Raw genomic sequence first — 19,350 nt, 5'->3', positions numbered from 1 at the left:
GCTAACTACTATGAAAATAAAGAATAAGAGGTTTCACAGAGGACAAGAAAGCAATCCTTCACTCCTTCTAATGAAATCATTAATCAAATAAAAATTGCTTAAGCCCTTTTCCCCTACTAATGGGAAGTAACCAAACACCAGTAAGTGATAGGCTTTTCTCATTGTACGCAATAGTTGTTTCACTGCCTTTAGTGTCGTATCTCAATTTCTTGGTTAAGGGGGTACATGCTCACGCAGCATGAGCACATTATGTGCACTTTTCCGTGTGATCAGAGCCTGCCAAGTCTCAAAGCAGACCATTTAAAATATAGCTTCAGTATTTTTCGGAACAATCCCTTCAGGGATTTGGAGCACTGGGAGGTGGTATTATTTCTTGCCCAAGCTGGGTGGCTGGATTTTGAGCTCTTTAGATAAAAAAATAAATGGCTGTAAAAAGCTAAGAAAGGAAAATAGAAAATTTGTCTCTCTTGACAGCTACCACAAGAGGAAAAAGCAGAGTTTTGGCTTTGTTTAAAAAAAAGTTCCATGATTGGATATCATCATACTTCGTATTTCAGTGTCCATAAATCATGGCTATGCTCAGCAAGTTCACAAAGCAGCAGACATCTGCATCCCTGCTTGGCTGCTGTCATGCCTAAAATGCTGACAGAGCCATGGAAGCAGTGACCACACACAGACTCCAAAATCTATTAAGGCAAGTTATAACAGCTACTGAATACTCTTAGAAGAGTAACACTTTTTTATTTCTTGCCTTTTCTTTTTTTCTTTTAAAATACCTAACTCTTCACTTTCACTGCAGTTCTTCCAGCACAACAGAAACACCTGCCTAGGATCTCAAATTTAACCTTGAAAATTTGAAGAAAATCAGGCAAGCAAATACAAGAGCAGGGACAGCATCATCAGATGCTCCTTACTCAATACAGGCAATTACACACAACCCAAGTGTTGCTTTACTTCTTCTAAAGCAACTTCTAAAAGTTCTTCTGTTGCCTCTGCTTCTTCCTCAAAAACATCTGATACAAAAATTATACTGAATTGCTATTCCCATCCTAATTCCACACAAGTGCATGCGAAAAGTTAAGTGGCAAGACCTGTGATGGTTTTGTTAGCATACTGATGAAAAGAAAAGGAAAATAATCATGCAATAAAATAGTATTTATTTCTGTCTCAACACCTTTGTTTTTATTCAAATTTGCTGAGCTGCTTAATAGTAGCAAAGCAGCTGGATCCCCTACACAGCTCAAAGACATTCTGCCTTAAAAGGCTTACCTTGCTTTGTAGGTATTTACCTGCTTTTATCCAACCATGTCCTGGTTGGATAACGGCATCTAAATAAGCTGACAAGAAGTTACAGAAAGCATCAGGGGAAGAACAGCATCTGTCAGGGGCTTGGTGTGTAGGAGTAACAACTCATTTTATCAATCTTTTGGGCCTATTCCAAGCAGCAGTCAACATTCACTCCTCCCTCTGATGAGCAATCTCTCTGTACGGACAGTTGACTGCAAATACAAATGCGTGACTAAATCATCAATGGCCACAGGCAGCTCTTAAGTATCTCCAAGGACAGACTCCACAACCTCCCTGGACAACCTGTGCCTGTGCTCGGTCACCCTCACACTGAAAAAGCATTCCAGAGGGAACCTCCTGTGTTTCAGTGTGTGCCCACTGCCTCTGGTCCTGTCACTGGGCACCACTGAAAAGGGCCTGGCTCCGTCCTTTTTGCACCCTCTCTTCAGGTATTTCTACACATTGGTGAGATCCCCCTGAGCCTTCTCTTTCCCAGGCTGAACAGTCCCAGATCTATCAGCCTTTCCTCACTGGAAAGATGCTCCAGTCATCTTCTTAGGGACCCTTCACTTAGGGGTCTCTTGAACTGGGGAGCCCAAAATTGGACCCAGCACTCCAGATCTGAGCGGAGAAGGATCACCTCCCTCCACCTACTGTCAGTACCCTGTCTAATACAGCCCAGGACACCATTCGCCTTCTCTGTCAGAAGCGCATATTGCTGGCTCAAGGTCAGCCTATGCCCACAAGAGCCCCCAGGGGCCATTCTTGCCAACCTGCTTTCCAGCCAGGGGGCCCCAGCATGTACAGATGCCTGCGGCTGCTCCTCCCCAGAGGACGGACTTTGCACTTCTTTGTTGAACTTCATGAGGCTCCCATCAGCCCATTTCTTCAGCCTATTGAGGTCCCTCTGGATGGCAGCACAGCCACCCTGTGCAACAACTACTTTGAGTTTTGTACTCTGTGCAACTCTGCTGAGGGTGAATTCTGCCCCAACTGAGGTCACTATGAAGACGCTAAACAGTACTAGACCCAGTACTGACCCCTGGGGTACACTGCTAGTTACTGGCCTCTAGCTTGAGTAATCTTAGTATTCTATAGCAGATGGAGAAGCATTATCAGTGAAAAAATTCCATACAACATCTCTAGCTTTGCTAACACTAACAAGTTTATCATATCTTTCCAGTATTTAGTGTCTTAAAATGTTGGTTGCTGCAGTCACACAAGAAACTCAGCTGCCTTTAAAAAAAGTTGGTTTAATTAAAAATTCTTATTCTGCCAAGTTGTTTTTTTTTTTAAAAAAAGGAACCCAAAGCCTAAAGAACGCAAAAGGAAACAAAACAAAAAATAAAACCAACTTTAATATCATGATCTGTGGGAGGCCTGACTCATGCTTTCTAAAGAGCTCAAGGTTGATGTATTACCTGCAGTATGTTTCCCTAGCTGTGTTAATTCCCTTCCCAGACTTGCTTACTGAAACTGCTCCAGAGTGATGAGTAATTACCACTCCATGGTTATATGATAGCATTAATTTTCCTGAGTTAGATCTATGCTATATGAAGACTTATAATTTACATTTGGTCCAAACCATCATTAATTCAGTTTCTCAACCCAGAAACTAAACAGCTTCTCTCTTTGGGCAAGTCTACACCTCTCTGCCATGCACTGCAAGAGCCATGGGCTAGTTTATACCAAGCTGGCTCCCAAACTGGAATCAAAGGCCACATCAGCAGCACTGCAGCTCAACTCATTATGCTAAGAAGAGGGTTTAATGCACAGTTACACCCAACCTAATAAAGCAGTTATACTGCTTTGGTAACCTGGACTGTTTTTCCATCTAGTCCTTACCTGCGTTACAGGAACAGGTCAAACTGACCAGACTTTAAGCCAGAAACATCTGCACCTTGCTCTGTGGGTTAATTAATATAGGTCCCTGTACCCCTGAAAAGTACCACACACCTGTATAACTGACATGTCCCTACCTCATCTGCTGTCACCCAGAGTCCTTGGTCAGTGAAACATGTTGGGAAACATTAGGATTTTCACTAAAATTCATGATCATATGCATCTGGAATGGCTGAAGTCCCTTGAGTCTTGTCTAGCTATCGAAGTAATTGCACTTTACTAGAAGTGAGAGAGCTCCTCACTGCACATGAACAGAACGGCTTTCTCAAAGTGTGGGTGTGGGGGGAGCTAGAACTTGCAAACACACTGTGTACACAGATTCAAGTCATTTATTCTCATCAAAACAAAACACTAGGCAGAAGAATTGAAATTGTTCCAAGCCATGACTTTATAATTCTAGTTTCTAAAGTTGTTGACAGCCAATGCCTGGGTTAGAGAAAAAGAGAGAGTTAACTGACCTCATCCTTCTACAGACTCAAGTCTTCTACTGCAGTAATAAGTTTCCCAAGCCTTTTTTTTTTTTTCTTATCGTGTATGTCTGCATGTCCACATATGAGAAAAAGTGTGGCTTAAAGAGTTATTTACAGACTTTGACATTGCCAAAAAATCTCCAGGCCACCTATGGACTGCTTTGTTCTCCCAAGATGTTTTATACAGCATATTCCATGTCCCATTCATCATGATGCCCTGGGAAGACAGAGCTGGCACAAAGGTTTCACTAGTAAATGCTACAAGTTTCGTGAGGTTTTTTTCCTCCAAAGGTCATCAAATCCCATAACTCTCTGCTACTTTAAACTAACAACAGAAGTGAAAACAAAGACGAAAGATTACCAGGCTTGCATGCAGAGCTGTGGCTGTAATCCTAGGTCTATGCTGTATACTCTGTACCAAATGCTGTGTGGGATGCCTCATTAAGATGGATTAATTGTACTTTTGATAACTGACACCTGTCCCATGGCATTATTACATTAACTAAACTTCAATGTATCTATCTAGGACAAAGAATTTGCAGTATAGTCCAAGAAAAATGTTTACAGACTGAGCTCCAGGAACCCTGGAAGTACAGTCTTGTGTGTATTACAGAGCCACACAAAGCCAACACCTCCATTTGTGGTTGAAAATAACCACTGAAGAACGATATACAGTGGGTGGCAAAAGCAGTCACAATTGTAAAGAAACCATGCAAATAATAAGCTATGTCCATAGGGGATAAAAATGCTGTAATTTCCAAAATGCATGCTGCTATAAATAAGTTAGAGGTTATTTGCTGAAGTACAAAGATTAAGTTTGCAATCACACAGCTATTCTGCATGCCTGCTTTTTAGAAAAGGGAGCTGAAATTGTTCAAGAGCAGACAGAGTGGCACCATGTGCATTGTTTGGGCTCGGAGCAATGGCCAATTGCACTAGGGCTCGGAGCAGTGGCCAATTGCACTATATGGAAGCTTTGTAGAAAAGGGAGCTCATGCCACCTCCTTGAATTTAGCCCTCTTCAACATAAACAATAAAACTTCCTTTTTAAGTTGCAGCGTTGGTATGTGGGAACAGGACATCATCATCAGTCCTGCTTAGCATTTCTCCCTGGAATTTGGGCAATGTCTGAGACCAAAGGCTGATCAGAGTGCCAAACCCCAAGTTTGTTGATGACTGCTGCAAACCAGCTTGGTCCTCGGAGAATTTCAACATGGCATTCTGGTAATTTTAATCTCCACAGTGTGGAGACCAGCTGTCTGATTATGTTTTCCATAAAAGATACAAACTGGAAGAGATTCAGGAATGTGTGTGTGTGCACACTTCCTTTTATACTTCAGCAAATTTGAACAGGTCATAATTGTTCAACATAAAAATAATATAATCTAAGTTCATCTTTGAAAATGCAGAGGAATTTTGCCCTCCAATAAGTAGCTGCTTACCTAATAGGTAAAACGACTTGGAAGCTAACAAGGGTGAGGAAGGAGCAGGGAAGTATAGAGACTGCTTTGATTTCAGACAGCTATTTAGTACTACAAACATATTAGTCAGCAACATGGCACTGATGGACATAAACCATGTGAAGTTATAGGCAGGAAGGAAATCATTGTTATGTAAACTTACCAAATTCTCCCAGGTTGCTTACTTATGCCACTAATATTGCTGGGGTTTTGATAGCCAAGAAGTTCTTTCCAAATAAGCAAATATGACACAGGAATAGAGCAAATCTTGTGTGAAAGGCCAGGTAAATGTTCATGCTGACTAAATGAGATTATGGTAATAGGTATTTTGTGTAAGTTATGTAATTTCTGCTTTAATTATGTATAAGTGAGCAAAAATCATTTAAAAAACTTTCCAAAAGCATTATTAGAAGGAACATACACACTGCTGCAATACTGGCAGCTCTAGAACATGCTGACTGCTTAAAAACACACACCAAAACTGCAAATTCTAATGGTTCAGTGGGATAACTTTGGTTAAAAGGTGAGCAATAATAAGTAAGCTAAAAGTGCTTAATAACATGTAATAATGAATAGATGTAATATAAAACTGCAGTTAATTATGTATGTAACTACATTATATTTGTGTTTGATATTAGTATTAGCAACCAGTATTGGAAAAAAGAATACAGAAAACTAGCCTGGAAGGAGTATAAACAGTTAACAATGAAGCACATAAACAAGGCAATGGGAGCAAAAGATGATGGAAGGAAGAAAGATAATGAATTCTCTAAGACTGGTTCCATATTTTCTCCATCTTCTTATGAGATTTTTTTTTACAGTGAACACATAAATAGCATGAGAAAACACTGCTAGTATCTTACACTTACCAAAAGTGGAAGTTAAAGAAATTTTCCTCAGCAGACCTTGACCCTTTTTTAAGCAAGAATACATTACAGAAATCAAAACCAATTTTGCACCCCAATCCAGCATGGTGTGCATTTTATCGGTACCTTCAACATGCATCATTAAAAGAATAAAAACAAACAAACAAACAAACAAAAAAAAAACCAAACCACCAACCAACTAAGCTTCTACAGGTTTTCAGTCTCTTTCATATGATCTTGTTTTTCTGCATAAGTTTGAAAATTGTACTTGCAAAAGCATCATTTATCACTTGTATTGCTGCTTGGTAATTTCCTTCTTCCCCCCGCCCCCCGCCTTGAGAATTACATATTATCAATGGATGCTATTTTACTGGCAAAAAACAGTAAAAAGGAGGTAGAACACTATAAAAGCAAACATGTAAAACTAAAATAGGCAAGAAATGTTTCCTTAATACATCACATTAATTACCTTTTCTTTTTTTTAGCAGTAATAGTTTCATCAACATTCAAAGGTTGACATGAAAGCTGTAGGATGTGCCAGACTGCCAGAACCACTGCAGCACCACTCCAGTCAGCAGCAGTACAGGATAGGGAAGAAATACATACTCTAAGGAAAAACAGCATTAAGTCTCTCCACTGCCACCAGATCTGTATCCTACAGGTGGCTCATACTGCTAGTCAGACACTTTGCTCCCAGTTAGTCACAGACATCAGGTTAAGTGTGAATCTGATGCCTCTAGCAATGAAATAGTGAAGGCCCCAGGGAAGGGAAAGGGGTGTTGGGTCTCCCTGCTGGGCCAGTCTCCTGCCTGTTGTCTGATCCTTATTTCATAGAATGGTTTGTGTTAGAAAGGACCTTAAAGGTCATCTAGTTCCAACCCCCTGCCAGGGGCAAGGACACCTTCCACTAGACCAGGTTGCTAAAAGCCCCATCCAACCTGGTCTTGAACACTGCCAGGGATGGAGTACCCACAGCTTCTCTGGGCAATCTCTTCCAGTGTCTCACCACAATTTAATTCTAAAAGGAAAGAGTTAGAAAGGTTATGTCTTTTATATGATCTCTTTAAATCTTTCCATAATAACCCTGCACCATTATATACACAACAGTCACAGAAATTAGGGTTCAGCAAGCAAAGGGTGAATTTACCACACACTCACATCTTTCCTCATGCAACTATCTTTGCTCACACTGACGGCAAGGTAGCTTACTCATTGCTGTATTTGAGGCAGCTCATTCTGGTTGAAAGATGCACTAATTATTGAAACAGCATATTCGTATGTCATCAAAATGGGGCAGTTAACTTCAAACTCACCCTCCAGCTTAACAGGCAGTGACTTTGTTTAATATGCAAACTGCAAGTAAACCAAATAGTGTCTTACTGAAATCCTCCCCCCTGCAAAGCGCCTCTCTCCATGCACCTTTTTTTCCAGAAGTTGTTTTTTTTAATCTTACAAGACCTTTTAAATAATTTCACCTATCGCTATTACCTTGAATTTAAGACTATTTTAATAAATTGAATGTGCCAATAAACAGCCAGCCTTATTCACATTACCTGGTCTAAAAAGACACGTTATTTTTAACTGGATTCCATTCTGCCCTTATCTATAAAATATTTAAAAATAGAACAAAAAGAGAAGAATTTAGAATGTTTCCCAAATAAAACTTACCCTGGCAGCCATTCAAACAGCGTAAATATTTTGGTACAATTTACAGAAACAGCATTAGGTAATGTTTTATGATGCACATTAAGCTGTCATGTTCTAAATCACAACCGGTATCAAATGATTTTTTTCCGTTCTCTACTATTTAAGTTTGGCAAATACGCACTGTATAAAAGGTGTCAAGTAAAATTGCCACAGGATATACTGGAAATCCCTGCACCAGCTGCATACTCAAACATAAAGGAAGTGTCTTTCTGATCCTACAGCCTGATAATACTGAAGTTGATGGAATGTTACAGCAGTTTTTGAAAATAAAAGCTTCATTACACTGGCATGGAGAGGTGCAGTTTAATCTCTTTGGAAACTGGTCCCACAATCCTGTATTTTAGAAAATTGCTGAAAGCCATTGTGCTTTTGATGGGAATTGGTCATTAACAGTACAGGTGCAGACCATGCAACAGGCAGTGTCAGCACAACCCCTTCCCTCATTTTCTGGTTATTCGGAATTACATCTGATAATGGCAGAAGCAGGTTGTAACAGCACCTTTTTGCCATGGATTAAGTTGTTGCTCATTCAGAGATCTAAGACACTATCCTCTTTAAGAATTTATTTTCTCTGCATGTTAAAAGGAAAAAAAAAAAGGAAAAACACACCACTTGTTTCCTACAGCTGAAAAGTTACTTTACCTTTACTTTTCTACAGACCCTTTCTCATTTGTATAAACTCTAACTGCTTTACAGAACTGCTGTATGTTGTTAGCATCAAACGATGTAAATTTAACACAGCATTTAAGTCAAAGTGTACCTAGAGATGTGTTTTTACTAATTACAATATATATTTAATAAGTACAACATACGTTAAATGAGACCTGGAAATCATAAGGGTAATAAATACCTCTGTCACATTAAATAAATCCCAAACAAGAAAATGCTGCTGATATTTATAACCAAATACATCTTTGCCTGACTCCAGTCTGGCCTCTAACTACACTGATGCATGCTTCCAATCTCAATACCATGAAATACATTTTTGCAACTCTCTGAAACAGTTTTCCCAAAGAGGATGGGAAGAAGGGGTATGGGGGTGCTAGCTGTTGCTAGCAGGTTCTCCAAATGTTTATTCAATTTCAATTTTGTATCATTACTGTTCTAAGGTTTCCTTTACTTGACAGCTTATGGTGTTTTGTTTGGGTTTTAATTATTTGTTTATTAATGTCTAAGTTTGCTTTAGAACAACTGACAGGGAAAAAAAAAGTATTTACAGCTACTCCTGATTTTCCAAGTGAGGAACACTTCTTTCATTTCTAGTTGCTCTTTTACCCGACAGTCTTGAGGGTGGAATCCTTTCTTACTGCCACCTGGTGATAGCACTTACAGGGTCTTTCACTTGGACACGAAATCTCACCTTCTGGTAATCAGGATTGAGCAGTTTAAGGGAACATGCTTTACAAATACAAACCTCTTGTTGTTTTTTTTCAAGAATCTGTGTTTATTTTCAAGTAACTTCTAACACCGTCAAAGAGCAAAGAATATTACATAAGAAAACCAAAATATGATTTCAGTATCATGAAAATAGCTGAGTTCTGCTGAGAAAAAAAACCCGCAACACAACAGACCAAGGAAATATCAAAAGCACATGTCCTCATGGAAATACCTCCTTATATAAATGGCAAGAGAAAGGGTGATTTTCCTTTAAAGACACTAAACTAGTATTTTGAAGGAGTTGCCAAATACCTGAAAAGGCAACACTAAAACCAAAGCAGTGGGCTCAGCATTCACAAGGTGAATGAATCGTAGTCAGGGATTTGAAAACAATGCACAAAGCTGCCTGCTCCCCAAACCTGGGAGCAAACATGGGACCAGGAAAAGGGGGCTGCACTGGAAGCAAGGAAGGGGCATGACTTCATGGAAGCCTTGCTGTGAACCATGCAAGGAGACAGTTGAGAGCTACAGGTCAGAGTAAGAGAGGAGACCAACAAAGACAGTATCAGGGTGGATGCCTGCTACGGGCTGTCTGGTCAGGATGAGGGAGAGGATGAAGACTCATTCAACCAACCAGAAGTCACCCCATGACTGCAGGCTTTGATTCTCACAAGGGATTTCAAATACCCTCATGTCTGCTTAAGCAGAAACACACACAGAGGGAAGTAAGCAATTCTGAGTGAGTATCCCGGTGACAATTTTTTGCCAGAGATGCCAGACAGGGTCTTCTTCTGGACACGTTACTCACAGGCAGAAAAGAACTGTTTGGGAACATGGTAGCTGATGGCAGCCTCAGCTGATCACTGATGACAGAGCTTAAATACTGAAGCAAAGTGAGAAAGGCAAGTGGCAGAAGAGAAATCTGGTCTTCAGAACAGCAGACTTTGGTGTATACAGGGTAGACAAGAAACTGTCCTGATGTGCAAAGGTGCCCAGAAGAGGCTACTGATCTATCAGGATAAACTTCTCAATGCTCTTCACCAGCATGCAAAAAAGTGAGCAGGCCTGGCAGAAGGCTACCTCAGTTGAACTGGGAACTTCGGTCTGAACTCCACCACAAAGCCAAAATGATTGGTCATAGATTGAGATGAACAGACAAACACTCCTCAAGCATACAAAAATGGGACTGGGAAAGGCAAAGCTCATCTTCATTTAGAATTAGTAAGAGATGCAAAAAGCAGCATCAAGACTAAGAATAATCTTTGCCTGCTGCCAGATGTGACAGGCACAAAGGACTCAGTTCATCCTAGAATTCAAAAACATGGTATTTTGCCTACATATTAAAAACCAGGCATCAAAGCAACCTGGAGGCAAATTAAGTAAACAAGATATCTTTGAAGAATACATAATCATAAGGCGCTAGACACTTTAGAAAGCTTATAAATACTATTTCCACTAGAAGTCATTGCTTTCTTATCTTTTAGTTCTAACTACTATGTTCCCAATACAGCACAACTCTTCTAATTCAGAACACACACTGAAACTTTCCACCAAAATCTATAAAATCTTCTACAATGTGGACTATTTTGACCACTATTATGAACTATATTATCAAAAATACTGCGTGAACTCCCCATTACATCACCTCATGTATATATATTTAACATAGATAGCTCCTGCCCAAGGAAGCTTACCACTTACATGGGATTAAAGTTCCACATTCACAGAACTGCCAAGTATTTCAATAAACAGTACTTGTTTTAACAGCTCAAATGACAACGATTTCCCTTTTCCTCACTGACAAAACACCCAGTAACATCCCTTGGTCATCTTAAGTTGGAATAATGTAGATAGCAGTAGTGCAAGCTTGAAAAGGAATCTGCATTCAAGACGTCCGAGCTACACAGATCTGTTTGTGGTCATACTTTCATTCTGCACAATATGTTAACTACTACAGCTTAAACCACAAAATTCATACGAACTATGCAAGTTCAGTCCAGAAGATGGTCAAGACCCATTAGTTACGCATTTGAGTATGTCACTCACACATATTACCATGCTTACCATGAGTTTATTACTTACTTTCCATCTACTTCTGGTCTCTTGCACACACAGTGAAACTTTCCACCAAAATCTATATAAAGATCATCTTCTACAATATGGAATATTTGACCAATGGCAATTTTATCTTTGGCAGGTCCCATCTGAATTAAAGGAGAGCGTCTCAACATGGATGCAAAGGATTCCGAGTTCCCTGAAGGGACCTACAAATAAATAATAAAATAAATCAAAAAACATTTCACAAAACATTGTATCTGAAGGAAGAATTAAGTTAAACATGCAAAAAAGCCTTCCTCACTAAATTATAAGTAAAGATTTCATGTGTACAATGCATTTTTAGTAAAACTTCTAATGAGGCATCTGGTCCATTTCTCCAACCCAAGCATTGTACTTATTAAATGTGAAGCTTTCACTAATTCAGTCACACAAAAAACATAACACTTTGCATCTCCTGAAATCATCTGCCAGTTGTACTATTGGTTAGGTAAGTCGATTTCAAAAATGCAGTCCCAATATTAGGATACACTCCTGAAAAGAACGTCCCCCATCTCTTTGTTATCTCCTTAGTGAAAACCAGAACAGAATTAATATCTTGTAGCTATTCATGCAACTATTAAAAAATTAATAATACTTTATGTTTTATTTTAAAGAATAAACCCAATTTGCCAAAGCAGCTGAGGTAGAAAGCATGCATAGGACTAATCTAACACATTAAACAAAACTGAACCATCATTTCTCTCATTTTTCATCCTACAATATCAAAGTAAATACTTAAATTCTGTAACTAGATAAACAAAATGCCAATTTCTTCTCATAGAGCTTTGGGAATATGAGTAAACACAAATCCTCCTGCTCTTCTTCACGGAGACGTCTCTATCCTTTCACCTGAGAAAGCTGATGATCTCAGGCTTCCAATCATGTGCCAGGTGAAAACACCCAGCTATACCAAAGTGAGACTCATTCTTCACATAAGCTTTCCCTGATATACTAAATTTGACCACTTTTTAAGATTCCCATCCTTGAAATACAATCAGGAAGAAAAGCCTTCTTGCCAGCAACAAATGAAAGGGAAGATGCATTTTGGAAGCAGTATGTATCTGAAAGTGAATCTAAGGAAATTATTTTATAGATGGATAAACGCATTCAAAAAAAAAAGAAAGCCTATTAATTTTCCCATGCAGTTAGTGGTAAGTAATTCATATAATAATTACTTCATGAAAGATTCCAGACTAGTTTCAAGCCAGCAGAAGAACTAAAGAGAACAAAATAATCAAGCAATTATAGGTTTAGAGCTCTGTTGGCTTCAGAAACATACTTCCCCACTGACTACTTCAAGTGGATGCTAAAAACCTATCTATATTTTATGTAAACAGAGAATAATGCCACAATTTTCCACTTGTGCATTTGGAAGCTTATTTTTAAATTAAAACATGAGATAGTTCTAAATTCCAACTCTGCTGGAAGGCACAAACAGTATGGATTGTTCTGACATGACATCGCCTTAGGAATTCTAAGCTAGAGATCTGACACATGGTAAATGTGCTGCTTCAGAAATGAACTGTTAAATGCAACATCCCAAGGACAAGAGCTGAACAAAGTGCAACATGCACACACACGCATGCATACACACCACAAAAAGAAAAGGGCTGGTGATGGTAAACCTCAACAGTAGGATTTTACACAGGAAAGTCAGTATCAGACAAAGCTCCAAACACAGGAATGTTTCAATTTCACAATGCACTCTAAATTCAAATATATGAAAACTAACTGCACAGGATGCACCAGGAATAAATGCAAAATAGTGGAAGCAATAAGAGAATTTATTAATTCTATGAATTATATTTCTCATATGAATTAATGGAGCAGCAGCAATCTAAATGCAACTATAAATCAACGTATAAATCATGAACTAAAAGTAAATACTTCAAAATCAACATCCACTCAAAATGACTCCATCTGGGCAAGATATTATAAATCAATCCTCACACCAAAATGCTAAAATCTGTTTTAAAGGAAACTGAGGTACACCAAAGTGCAAAATTCAGTAGTTTTCCACTGCTTTTCTCACTGGGAACTCTCTGGGGTTTGCAGAATCACTTGGTTGCCTTGGAATTCAACTGCTCGCCCCTAAAAAGTAACAAAACCACTTTCCCATCATCCTGTATGCTCACAAACATTGTTTTCAAAGATGATGCGTCTCATCTTAGTTATACCTTGTGACTCAACACAAAGTTAGAGCTGCCAAATAGAACAAAACTCTATGCATCGAGTTGACGGTTCAATTCCCTATTTCTCTAGCCAGTGTTAACTCATTTCTTCACCCTTCACTCCTGATCTAACTTGATTTGTCTAAGGAAGATGATGCCAATGAAAGCAATCATTCAGAAAGTGAGAGCAGGAATGAGTAAGAAGACAACAAAAAATCCTACAAAAGAAGGCAGATGTTATCATTCATAGGCTAACACACAAATATATATACATACACACACACACACACACACACATACATATATACACACTCCAAAGCTAAGTTCAGGTAAAGAGCAGCTTTGTTTTCATATTTCAACAGGATGTGAGGATGTCCACCTATGTTTTGAATTAATTTAATTCATAGACTCATAGAATCATAGAATAGTTAGGGTTGGAAAGGACCTTAAGATCATCTAGTTCCAACCCCCCTGCCATGGGCAGGGACACCTCACACTAAACCGTGTCACCCAAAGCCTCGTCCAACCTGGTCCTGAACACTGCCAGGGATGAAGCATTCACAACCTCCCTGGGCAACCCATTCCAGTGCCTCACCACCCTAATGGGAAAGAACTTCCTCCTTATATCCAATCCAATTAATGCTTGCGGAATCAGACACTACACTGAATGATCCATTTCCAACAACTGAACTGCCTTGTCTTCTATGTAGATCATATGGAAAAAGCTTGAACTAGTAGAACTTTCAAGTTTGGTTTGAAGATTTTCCTATGTTACCTAGAAAGATGGCATTAGTAATGGCCATTGAATTGAGCAACACTGAGCTTTTCTTAAAGTAATGATACAATTCACAGTAAAGTCATCCACCTCTGCAATCATACTCATTAAATAGCACTCATCCCATTCTTGTTGCCTTCATACAACATCACACACAGAGGTTCTCAACTGTAAAAAAACTCATTGCTTGTGAAATTTTCATCTCCACATCATGAAGATGGGTACACTAACATCCTATGGATTTTCCTGTCTTTATCACCTAAAAATGGTCTATTATGGTTAAAATTCCTCCTGTTTACTTTCCTGGCAGGAAAAAATACAGATACAAAATTGCCTCTGTGAAATAATTCTGCCTGTGAAATAATCTCCATACACAACACGCAAGTGCTGGCTCTACACACTGAGAGATGTGCTCATTCCTTACTGTAATGGAGTCTAAACTCACTAAGATACAGATGCTAATGTACAAAGAAATACCTGGCCATTCTTCATTGAGGACAGTTTTTCAAGAAGCCACTGGAGGGGGAATAGGTTTGAATTCTATCACAGGACTACACGTCTGCAGCACTCCCCACTCTGCTGCCAGGACAGGAACTTCTAAAGAGCGCAAATATCTGATTTACGTATATAAGAATCCTCAGGAGGCTCCACTGGTTACTGCCATCAATAACTCTTTTACAGGCAGTCTAAAAACAGAGGGGGCTAAAATACAGTATCTTCTCCAGTTTTCTGCATAATCTAGAGGAGATCTCATTAACAGTAATTTATCTCAAGCGTTTAAAGAGATTTAATGACATCTGAAGTACTTTCCTCCACAACTTCTAAAGCTTCTTAACTGGACTGCCCACAGTAATGTGACAGAAAAACAGTAAAACAATAAGATAAGAAGGCAACATCCTTTATTAAGCATTCTACTTTTCTGATTCTTGGGGAGTGTTGGCCATGCAGTTGTGACAGATATATCAATAACACATCAAGTTGCAAAAAAACGGAGAATATTACAAAACTCAGAAGCACAAAGGGAACTTTCTTTTCACGTAACTGAACGGTAAAGGCTTTTTCCCCTCCTCCTCAAATGGCTAACCTATTTCCTTCTAATTTCTAGGTTTTATAATTTTTCACAAATATTTGGATGCCTTTCACTTTCTGTACACCTAGTCCAACAAAAACAGTAGCTCTTGCAACAACAGAATACTCTGCAGGACAATAGATATTAACCAGAGACTGGAAAAAGTCATACATTTAAAACCCAGTAAGATCCAAATGAAAGTAGTAACTCCAGTGGAGGAATGTAACATACCATTTCTGGAGCAAAGCCTAAGACTATACAAAAGCCGGGTGGTCTATCCCACCCACTGAGCAATAGGTGTTTAAAACCCTAGCTAGGTGTTTTATGTTTGCTTGGAAAGGCAAGCAGCTTGCATGTTAGAATGTGAGAGATATGGATGAAACATGAAGAAGTGAGATGGGAGATTGGTAATCTGACTGCTACAATTAAGGGGTGACTAACATATTAACATCAAGCAGCATGCTACAAACACAACCTTCTCTAACTATCAAATTTGTTTTTCTCAGCACTATCACCAATAGCTAGAAATAGCTGTCCAAAGATAGATACACAAAATAACAAAATGGGAAAACTGACTTGCAATAATAAGTTAGTATGATGCCACAATAGCTAAAGGCCCAATGGTTTGGAGATTTTCAAAATTTGAGTGGAAAAGGACCTGAGCAACCTGAACCAAGTTTGTCCTGCCTGGAGTCTGAACAGATGACCTCCTGAGATCACTTTCAATGCATACTATTTTATTTATGAAAGAGAAAAGACTGGGAGCCTGCTATAAAGAGTATTAAACAAAAACTCAATACATTAAACTACTCTCTGACCAAGTATATATTGATAAAGCATGCACTTCAACCAGCAACCTAAACCAGAATTCACTATGTACTAGCCCACGAGACCTTAACTTCCCATACCTTGTAGCTACTACTCAAAGTGTGCCTTGTTGCTTAGATATAAATCGAAATCCCAGGAATATTTAAAAAGTTCGTTTAGGCATTACTAGGGTATAACACATCACAGTGATTCAGCTACTAAATTCCTCTTTAGCAGAGAGGAAAAAAAGCTCCCTGCACACTAAAGGTCTCCCAAGAAACAAGGGTGAAGACTCAGGATGAGCACTGTGAGGACAGATGTACAGTGATTATAGTGACTGAAATTTCAACATAGAAGCATGCATGCAATTACAGCTCACAGTAATTTCTCTGGGTGATGCCTTCTGTTTATACATTAAACTATTTGGTCTCCCTTCTCCATCTCCATTCTATCAATTGGAAAAAAGACATTTGCAAAGATTATCAAATTACTTGTTATCCTCTTATTTGTGACCAGCAGTTGTCTCAAGCAGCGTTAAAGATGTCAGTCTGCAAACTGCTAGCTAATAAACATTATCCACACATGGAGATACATACCATAGACACCAGCTCGATGCTCCGGTGACTAAAAGATGCACAAGGCTATTTTGAAGCCTGATTGAAAGCCAAGGCAAATATTAAAATGCTGTTATTTAAAAACCCCAAATGTTTATGGATAAACCAGCCATGCGAAACTATGCATATAGTAGAAAACGGGGAGATTATTCTTAGACTGCTCTGTGTAATGCAAACTAGGACACAAGTTTTAGCTAGTATACAAGTAATTAAATACCACTGCCATGAAAATCATCTACTAAGGCTCACAAGTGACAGCACAACATCTTCCCATTTACAGCACACAGTTATAATCAAAAACGTAAACTCAACAGCTTGTTCTAAAGTCCACTGCCTGTTTTGCATTTCCTCCCCACCATAATATAGATCTTTTTCTTTTTCCTCCCTGATTAGCAGCCTGAGGTTTTGTCCTATAAAAGAAATATAAAAACAACCGGAGTTCATACTGCTTCCCAAAAGATTCAACTTACAACCCAAATTGGACAACCACAAAGACAAGGAAGATATCCTCAGTTTCCTCTAAATAGGATACTTTTCCTTCTAATTCCATACAAATGGATAAAAGTGAAGAACTAATAAAAACTTCTGGCTAACAAAGGGTTTTAAAGATTAACTACTGTATAAAGCTGAAAGAAAAGCAAGATTTGGGTCATGTAATAAAACTACTGCAGGAAAATAATCCAAAGATAAAGCATAAAAGGAGGAGCTGTGATTCAACGCAGAAATAAAAGCAGTGATTTAGGGGAAATATCTAAAATTAATGACTGCAAAGTCAAAAAGGAGGGCTCTGAAAGCAGTCAAGGAGCAAGCTGGAAGCTTCCCTGATAGTAAACAAGGAGATAATTACAAAAGCTTCATATGAATCACTTCCTACAGATTGTTACAAGGCCCAATTTCTGTAAAGACAGCACTTGCACAACAGCTTATGCTATGATGACCTGAATTAAGGTAATTATTTTAGTTATAAGGGTTCTAATATACATTTAAAAGTAATTAATATCTACAGTCCAATAGAAGAAGTATCAGTATAGCTAAAAATTCCAGCAGATACCATATTCATTAATTTCTGTCCATACCTGAGTAATGTTTTGAATTGCACCATCAAAAGCAGCAGACCTCAAATTGTATAGTGTTGGAATAAACACAGGTGTGTCTGTACCCATCTTTTTAAAGGTAAGTTTTGAAGAAAGCAGGAGAGAAAGAAAACAGCATCACTGTTTTATACAATACGGCACTACAAAACTGCTCTTCAAAAAGAGCACAGTGAGCAATGAAAGCTTCTCCTAGAATCACAGAACAGACTTTAAAGATCATCTAGTTCCAGTCCCCCACCATGGGCAGGGATACCTTCCACTAGACCAGGTTGCTCAAACCCCAGATATTATGATAGGAAAAAGCAAAGGAAAACAGCTTTTTCTGCCTAGAAGAGGATGAAGAAAATTGACTGATATATTTTTCATTTTTATCTTTATGATATCTGCATTAACTTTCAAAAACCTTGCATACTTAGGAGTTTAACTGTCCAGAGTTTTTTCCCATCACGACCTTTAAGCTACAAGCACCCCCAATGAACTGCCAGAAAATGAAGCAAACCTCTGCTGTTTAAACCAAAAGACAAGCACCCATATATTCTCCTCAGCACAGTGCAGAAATGTAGTTTTATTTTAGAAAGCAAAACAAACCAAACTCTTCAGCCAAAAGGGCTGGAAGTAAAAAGCTGATACTAGGCATTTAAGCATCCCTTAGTGAGAAGCAGTGACTAAGTGTTTTGGCAAAGAGTCATTTAAATTCCAGTGTAGGTATCAGAATTTTTGGCAACTAATTTACTATGCAAGTCTAGTAGTATTTTGTAAAGACCTCTTTGTTTTAACCCTGATTCATTTTATTTTTTTAAACACACTACATGATTAGGCTGTAAGGAGCACAGGTATCAAAGCTAACATACCTCCATACTTCACTGCTAACCTGAAGGCAAAATCTGGCAGTGACTTGGCTGCATACAATTTGCTAGAAGTCTCAGTGTCCCAGTATGACTTAGGAGCACACGTGAACTGAGCTGCCTGGAGAAGAGCACCCTGTCTCCTGTGGAACACCTGAAAGAGCATGATCTACTCCATAAGCTTTCTGTGCAGCTCGGACAAAACAATCTGACAACATTACAAACCTTAGTTGCAAGCCAGAGAACTTAACATTGCTCTTGCCAATCCATGTGAAACCAGCTGAGCAATAAAGCTGGGAAATTAAGAATACCTTACTCTATTTTCAATTTAGTCCCAAGTAAACTAGAATAACATTGAAGAAGGGAAAAAAACCCTAAAAACAAACAAACAAACAAAAAAAAACAAACAAAAACACAAAACTCTAGAAAATCCCATTAAACAGATATCCAAGTTGCCCTCACAAAGCAGAAAACACCAGAAGTAGTACTGGAATACAAACTCTAATGTTGCTTTCTTACATACACGTATTATGATTGACACTTTTTTCATAGAATGGTTTAGGTTGGAAGGGAACTTTAAAGCTCATTCAGTCCAACCCTGCCCTGCCATAGGCACGGACACCTTCCACTAGACCAGGTTGCTCAAAGCCCCATCCAACCTGGCGTTGAGCACTGCCAGGGATGGGGCAGCCACAACTTCTCTGGACAACCTGTTCCTACCACCCTCTTTCAGACTAACACCATTGTCCCTTTTCCATCACTACTTGCCCTGGTAAGAAAGATGGAGGAATATTTTTTAGAAGCCCTCT

At 38.8% G+C, this 19,350-nt stretch overlaps 1 protein-coding gene across 2 annotated transcripts in view; it reads right to left on the bottom strand.

Annotated features, from left to right (window-relative positions):
• Positions 1–19,350, bottom strand: part of TPD52 (tumor protein D52) — a 122,887-nt gene that overhangs the window by 51,618 nt on the left and 51,919 nt on the right. For both annotated transcript variants that reach the window (XM_061448242.1, XM_061448241.1), the window contains one exon: positions 11,152–11,333. In XM_061448242.1, coding sequence (XP_061304226.1) covers positions 11,152–11,333 — 182 coding nt within the window. Of the gene's footprint in view, positions 1–11,151; positions 11,334–19,350 lie in introns of those variants that run through there.

Source organism: Pezoporus flaviventris, unplaced genomic scaffold, assembly GCF_033815535.1.
Source record: "Pezoporus flaviventris isolate CSIRO_AGI_PZ_B2104156 unplaced genomic scaffold, CSIRO_AGI_Pfla_v1 ptg000007l, whole genome shotgun sequence".
NCBI classification, from domain to species: Eukaryota; Metazoa; Chordata; class Aves; order Psittaciformes; family Psittacidae; genus Pezoporus; species Pezoporus flaviventris.
Note: the sequence above shows the minus strand (reverse complement) of the source record. Positions and strands in the feature narration are given on the sequence as shown.